The 8004-nt window shown below is 44.6% G+C and overlaps 1 protein-coding gene across 1 annotated transcript; it reads left to right on the top strand.

Moving 5' to 3' along the window:
• Nucleotides 1-1363: 1363 nt before the first annotated feature.
• On the top strand, nt 1364-2393 carry LOC311100792 (multiple inositol polyphosphate phosphatase 1-like; the record flags this gene model as incomplete). The annotated part of the gene is made up of 1 exon (XM_084141754.1): nt 1364-2393. One exon carries the CDS (start codon nt 1364-1366, stop codon nt 2378-2380), a length of 1017 nt encoding a protein of 338 aa, XP_083997880.1. The 3' UTR covers nt 2381-2393.
• Nucleotides 2394-8004: the final 5611 nt, after the last annotated feature.

The following is an 8004-nucleotide window of genomic DNA, read 5'->3' as shown; positions in this document are numbered from 1 at the left end:
GTAAGTCGCTCTGGATAAGAGCGTCTGCTAAATGACGTAAATGTAAAATGTAAAATGCTTGACCTTTGGTATGATGTTCTTACTGTGGAATGCAGAGTTTGGTTTTCGCCAGGCATTACTGGAACCATGTCGTCCAAAAAGTTATACTTTTGAATAATCTGTCCATAGAACGTTCTTCCAAGAGTCTTGATGATCATCCAGATGCTTTTTGGCAAACTTGAGTCAACTTTTTGGACGAGATGGGTCCCATTATGCCTGGCGAAAACCAAACACTGCCTCCACAGTAAGAACATCATACCAAAGGTCAAGCATGGTGGTGGTGGTGTGATAGTTTGGCGATGCTTTGCTGCCTCAGGACCTGGACGACTTGCCTTAATAGAAGGAACCATGAATTCTGCTCTGTATCAGAGAATTCTACAGGAGAATGTCAGACCATCCGTGTGTGAGCTGAAGCTGAAGCACAGCTGGGTCATGCAGCAAGACAATGATCCAAAACACACAATCAAGTCTACATGAAAATTGCTAAAAAGCAACAAATTGGAAGTTTTGGAATGGCCTAGTCAAAGTCCAGATCTAATCCCAATTGAGATGTTGTGGCAGGACTTGAAACGAGCAGTTCATGCTTGAAAACCCACACGTCACTGAGTTAAAGCAGTTCTGCATGGAAGAGTGGGCCAAAATTCCTCCACAGCGACGTGAGAGACTGATCAACAACTACAGGAAGCATTTGGTTGGAGTCATTGCAGCTAAAGGTGGCAAACCAGTTATTGAGTGTAAGTGGGCAATTACTTTTTCACACAGGGGAATTGAGTGTTGCATAACTTTGTTTATGAAATAAATGAAATAAATATGTAATTGTTGTGTTATTTGTTCACTTATGTTCCCTTTATCTAATATTAGGTTTTGGTTGAAGATCTGATAACATTCATTATCACAAATATGCAAAAGTAGAGAAAATTAGAAAGGGGGCAAATACTTTTTCATAGCACTGTATATCTACCCTTATTACAATTCCTCCATGAACACGACATTTAGTCTTGCTTTGACACGGTTTTCATACTGCTCAGTTGCAAATGCTAACGTTAATTCAAACATACCTGTGATTGCTAATTATTTTGGAACGAAAGGCAGATATGAGGAGATTAACCGCTATCTCATTAATGACATCCTCTCGGTAAACAAATCATTTTTAAAACCGGGATGTACCGATTGCACGGCTATTCATGTGACCGCCATTTTTCGGCATAGTACACGATATCCAACGACCAAAAATATAAAAAGGATGCAATGGCTTTACGACCTTGTTCGAAACGAGGCAATGAACACTGATAAATGGCTGAATTAAATCAAAACCAAGTTGGAAATGTGGTACACTGACGATATGGATGGCAAGCTTGTGGAGAAGGGGCAAGATGACCATAGGCATCTGGCTGTCAGGTTGGCAACATTGTTTCCGTCTCTGATATCCGAGGAAAACCTCAGAGCCCACCATATCCGTTTCATCACTAGCTCTAAACACAGATGCGTGGACAGCATTGTAGCATTCCAAGAGGGCCTGCTCAACCTTTGGAAAGTGACCGAAGTTGGACCCAGCCACAAAATCAACGATGAGTTGATGAGATTCTTTGACCATTGCCAGAAATTTGTTGAGGATGTAGAGAACAACCAAACTGCCCTGGAAGAGGTCCACCTCTTCAAGGCCTCAGCAGAGATGAAAAGAGTGCAGATGAAGATGGCTGACAAGCTGCAAGTTCCATACAATCGGATCACACCACATCTGGTGGAGGCTACATTCTTGTTGTGCTCATATGAGTTTGCCATCAAATCTTTGAACTCCCCCTGGTGCAACCTGTTTGATGAGACTGACGCCCAAGTACTGGAATACAAGAATGACCTGAAACAGTACTGGAAGAGGGGCTATGGTCATGACATCAACCGCAAGTCCAGTTGCACTCTCTTTCATGACCTGTTCAATCGTCTTGATCAGGCTGCTCATGAGATCAGGTTTGGGCATGTATCTGAGGCCGTGACCATCCAGGTGGGCCATGCCGAGACCCTCCTGCCCCTGTTGGCCCTCATGGGCTTCTTCAGAGACGAGACGGCCCTGACTGCTGACAACTTTGACGTGCAACATGGCCGCACCTTCCGCACCAGCCGCATCGTGCCTTACGCAGCCAACCTGCTCTTTGTGCTGTATGACTGCAGCGAAGGCCTCCGGCTGCAGTTCCTCCTCAACGAGACACCTCAGAACTTCCCCGATATAAAGCACCAGGCTCCACTCTACGATACGGTCAGAGAGACCTACAGAGAGCTGCTGCACGGCTGCAATTTTGAGAAGGAGTGCGAGCTGCCCAGACCCAACATAAACTCTGAGCTGTGAACTTGGGGCATGTGAAGGTGGAGGGCTCTCTCTACAGGGGTTGGAGGACTCAAACATCTATGTGTCATGCAAGAGAGGGGTTTTAATGGTTTTGGCCAAAGCAGTTACACTTTGTTAATGGTCTAGCTTTTTTGAAGTAATTCAAGTCAGTGGTTTTACAGATATACAGGTTTCACAGACAGCTTTTACAGGTACACCATTTTTTTAGGTGTCACTTTAGCATTTGAGTTAAGATGATTGCTTTCTTTTCTAGGGTCAGAATCCAGGGTCTTTATTGAACACTCTTTTTAGAGGAGGGAGAGCTTTATATTTATGTCATTTCACGGTTTTGTATTGATAATTTATAGTAAAGCATATTTTTCAGTTGCCTTTTTGTGTTTGCATACAGAATGCATTTTCCAAAAGCAAAAAGAACCACCTACAGTGAGGGAAAGAAGTGTTTGGTCCCCTGCTGATTTTGTACGTTTGCCCACTGACAGGGAAATGATCGGTCTGTAATTTTGATGGTGGGTTTGTTTGAACGGTGAGGGACAGAGTAAGAATGGGGGAATCCAGGGGGACGCATGTCAAGGATGTTGTAAATTGATTTGCATTTTGATGAGGGAAATAAGTATTTGGCCCCCTCTCAATCAGAAAGATTTCTGGCTCCCATGTGTCTTTTATACAGGTAACGAGCTGAGATTAGAGCACACTCTTAAAGGAAGTGGGGCCCCGTGTAGCTCAGTTGGTAGAGCATGGCGCTTGCAACGCCAGGGTTGTGGGTTCGATTCCCACAGGGGGCCAGTATGAAAATGTATGCACTCACTAACTGTAAGTCGCTCTGGATAAGAGCATCTGCTAAATGACTAAAATGTAAAAAATGTAAACACAGTGAAGTATCCATCCACAGCCCGGTCCATCTATCCTTCCACACTTAGTGGTATTGTTCATCTGTCTAGTACCCTAAATATAGTCCATCTCTGCCACAGACATACAGTGCTTGAGGGTATGGGGAAAATAATGTACTCCTCAAAAAATGTATCTGAGCAAATTATCCAGTAGGATGCAAATAGGGGTCCTTGGTGTCCAGCCTCCTTTTGGAAATGATTTGCGGTGGGGGAAGGTGCAGAGGTTTGCTCTGAAATGAATTGTCCTCTTGTGGGAATATGCTAGAGGTGTGCTGCTGATTAAATGTGGGTGGAATAGTGTGTTGTGCCTCCTTTTCAACCCGAGATGAGGATTTCACAGCTTTCCCATTAATTTCCATTACATTGCTGTAGGAATCGTCTATATTGAGCCCTCTGCATATGAGGGGATAATGAAAGCAGAATTTGGTAACCAGGTAGGTGTTGATTCTACCCCAAGGTTGAAGATATGTATATGATTTCAACAGCTAGTAGTTTGAAATTAATTACAACATGGAATCAACAGTAAGGCCTTTCAACACTGAATAGCACATGAGAAACATGAAAATGCAGAATTCAAGGAAAAGTCTGTGGATGAATTGGAGAAGGGTTCCGAAGGGTTCGCATTAACACCTGTAGGTGTTGAATATGGATTAATTTGTTCTGCCCATGACCTGCTTTCCTCTGCTTTCCTGCCTGTCTGAATGGCTAACCTTCCTGGCTAATTGTAATGATATGGCTAATGTCAATAGTTCTCCTGCCTGTCTGAATGGCTAGCCTCCCTGCTAATGTCAGTAGTTTTCCTGCCTGTCTGAATGGCTAGCCTCCCTGCTAATGTCAGTAATTTTCCTGCCTGTCTGAATGGCTAGCCTCCCCTGCTAATGTCAGTAGTTTTCCTGCCTGTCTGAATGGCTAGCCTCCCCTGCTAATATAATTAGCCGTGCAGACGTGTCTGAGGACACTGACAGCCTACTAAACACACTGAACCCAGCTGTACCGGGGCATCACTGTGAGCTGTCAAACACACACACACATCGCCTCCCATCACTTCCTCCCTGTAGAATAGCCCTGTGCTGCACCACTGGAGGGGAGAGAGAGGGGGGGGGGAGAGAGAGAGGGGGGAGAGAGAGAGAGGGGGGAGAGAGAGAGAGAGTGGGGGAGAGAGAGAGAGGGGAGGGGAGAGAGGGGGAGAGAGATGGGGGGGGGAGAGAGAGGGAGGAAAGAGAGAGAGGGGAGAGAGAGAGAAAGAGGGGGGAGAGAGAGGGGGGGGACAAAGGTGTAGCGGCAGATGGGGCAGAGTAGCTAGAGAGAGGAGAAGAAGAAAGAGAGAGAAAAGGGGCGAGGTAAACAGAAGCGCCAGTGCATTCAGAGATGCATCAGAGGATCATCACCTGTTTCAGGCTGTGGGCATCTTTCCTCACAATTAATTTAATGACACATAAACACACACACACTCGTACGTGCGCGCGCACACACACACACATTCAAACACATCTCCATCCCCACACATCAAAACTCCAAAGAAGAGTAGGATTGTACTTTTACACATTTGCATTTGTACAGAACACATGCTATGAAGAGGAGAGAGGAGAGACGAGCAGTTCATGTAATCTCTAGGATTAGTCATCCTCTATGTGCGCTTTGAAAGGAAAAGGCTTGGCTAGCTATCCTGGTGTGTTAACATGGTAGGCCAGCACTGCGGGACACAGACCCCCACCGTGCACCACAGTCCGTGGGCACCAAAGAGCAATGTGTACTGTGTACCCCCCTCTTTGCTCACTCGGCTTCAGATTAGAGCCGAGGGAGATTTGTTGGTGAGCAGAACAGGAGACAGCCCTCCAGTTTAGTATCAGTTTCATACAGCACAGCCTCATGCATATTTAATGCCTCAGAGAGTGGAGCTCAGCTTCAGCGCTGTGAAAATGTGATCGCAGCAAGTCCAATCTCTCTCTTCTATCTAGACAGCTCCAGCCTCTCACTGGGATGCGTGGGCCCTTTTACTTATAGGTACCTGCCTGTGGGTGCGCTCCAGATTGTGTGTGTGTGTGTGTGTGTGTGTATGTGTGAGTACATGAGTGAGTATGCGTATGCATTTGCGTGCACGCGACTGTGTGTATGTTTGGGTGTAAGTGAGTGTGTGCGTGTGGATGAGTAAGAGGACAGTGTGTGTCTGTGTATGATTCCGTAATTAAAGATTGCCATTAGAGAAAGAGCGAGAAGAAGCGGCTTCATGGACAACATGACTCTTAATTAATTTTTAAACAGCCTCCAGAGACCTCTTCGTGAAGCACTTGCATTTATCTGCACAAGACAAATTCACAAACCTTACTGGGGAACAGAAGCCAGTACATTACTAATACACTGTGGACAAAACATTAAGAACACCTTCCTAATATTGAGTTGCTCTCCCCCGTGAACACCTTTGCCCTCAGAACAGCCTCAATTCATCGGGGTATGGACTCTACAAGGTGTCGAAAGTGATCCACAGGGATGCTGGCCCATGTTGACTCCAATGCTTCCCACATTTGTGTCAAGTTGGCAGGATGTCCGTTGGATGGTGGACCATTCTTGATACACACGGGAAACTGTTGAGCGTGAAAAACACAGCAGCGTTGCAGTTCTTGACACAAACCGGTGCGCCTGGCACCTAATACCATACCCCGTTCAAAGACACTTAAATATTTTGTCTTGCCCATTCACCCTCTGAATGGCACACATACACAATCCATGTCTCAAGGCTTAACCTGTCTCACCTTCTTCATCTACACTGATTGAAGTGGATTTAATAAGTGACATCAATAAGGGATCATAGTTTTCACCTGGATTCACCTGGTCTGTCTAATGTTTTGTACTTTCAGTGCATACTTCCATTAATTATTTTAACTGGTAACGGGCTACCTTCAGACGAGTCTTATGAGGCTTGTGGGCGTCCTAGAGCAAAACGTGTTCGTGAGAGTCCCACCTTTCCATAGAGGGGACATATTAGTGTGTAGCCCAAACTGTTCGGACGCTACAGACAGAAGTTGGCAGATTGGTGGTGCCGACTTCAGACGAGTCCCGTGACGCTTGTGGTGGTCCTAGAGCAAAACAGAAAACACCATAATCTCTTGCACACTCAGTGTACATTTCCAGGAATAACGTTTACCAATTCTACGAGATTCAGCTCAGCTCAGTACCCAGCACACTAGTTGGAGAAAGTAATGTGATTCTTATACTCCAGTGCCAGGCTTAAGCCCAACACACGCGAAATGCTAAAGTGTGAAGATAAGAATATTTCCCAAGATATTGTTATTCTATCCATTTTGTGCTTACTCACTGACTGAGCTACCTCACATGATTACTAAAATGACTGCAACTTCTTCACTCAGAAACCACAAGCAGTCAGCCATGATCACACTGTCTGGACCCACACAAACAGAAATAAGGCTACACACCCACACACAAATAGATACATGTACACTCACATGTCTCCTCCACACTTTTTGCCTTCAGGTATCAATTGCTTAATAATGCCATCGATCCACATTGTTACTAATACATGGTCACTGCCATAATAATAGTTTAAAAGCAAGCAGAAATGTGATCCCTGTGGATGATATACAGACTTGAAAAGTGCTTTGCAAATTAGCAACTCCTTGATGCATCCTAAAGCAGATATGATACAGTAATCATGTATGTCTCTCAGGAGTAGATGCAGAGTGAGAGAGGCAGAGAGAGAGAGAGAGAGAGAAAGTAATTTTAAAAAAGAGAAATAGGTGGAGAGATGTGAGGAAAGAGGGGAAAGAGAGAGAGCTACCTCAGAGAGAGAGAGAGAGAGGGAGAGAGAGAGAGAGAGAGAGAGAGAGAGAGAGAGAGAGAGAGAGAGAGAGAGAGAGAGAGAGAGAGAGAGAGAGAGAGAGAGAGAGAGAGAGAGAGAGAGAGAGAGAGAGAGAGAGAGAGAGAGAGAGAAAAGAGAGACCGACCAGTGCATGCAGCAGAAAGAAAGAAGCAGCAGAGCTCTGGTGGATAGAGGAAATATTGATCCCAAATTTAATTGGCTCCACACCATCAGTGAGCAACAGCCTTATGCAACAGCCTTATGCCCAGGCTGGTAAATAAACCCTCCAATCTGGCAACCACTGGCTCTCAATATGCAGTGTTCCCCGTTTATAATACATCATCTTATTTTCATTTTAAATACAAGTCTCTTCTTTAAACTGCAACAGAAATGTGTTTTCAAAGTAGCCTTGACTTCTTTGTGCATAACAGTATGAAACCCTGGTTTTCAAACGTGAAATGCCTCTTGGTCTTCTTTATTTGCGTTTTCAAAGAAAATTACTTGTATTTGATAAATGTACGCAAGCGGAAACAAGAGCTCCAGCCATCATGAAGTCTCATTACTGTGTAAGTAAGACCTTCTGGTCATGTTATTTTTTATTTCTCTCTTTCTCTCTCCCCTCTCTCTGTCTTTTTCTCCCTCTTTCCCCAAAGGTGCAATAACAGTTGAGGTTCATGATGTTCTGAGAGATAACAGAGATGTTCATCTACCTTCTTAGTATTCTCCTCCTCACCACTACTGTTAAAATAATAATGCCCTTCGAATCGTGCAGAAATCACATTTCTTCATGTAAGCCTACCAGCTCTTGGAACTAAAACAACAATACTGAGAAAAATCTTCAGTGTTCTGATTTGAAACCCTGTATCCAAGCCATTGTCTGCATCCCAAATGGCACTTTATTCCCTATTTAGTGCACTACTTTC

The sequence above is a fragment of the Coregonus lavaretus genome, assembly GCF_964263955.1.
Source record: "Coregonus lavaretus genome assembly, chromosome: 25".
NCBI lineage: Eukaryota > Metazoa > Chordata > Actinopteri > Salmoniformes > Salmonidae > Coregonus > Coregonus lavaretus.
Note: the sequence above shows the minus strand (reverse complement) of the source record. Positions and strands in the feature narration are given on the sequence as shown.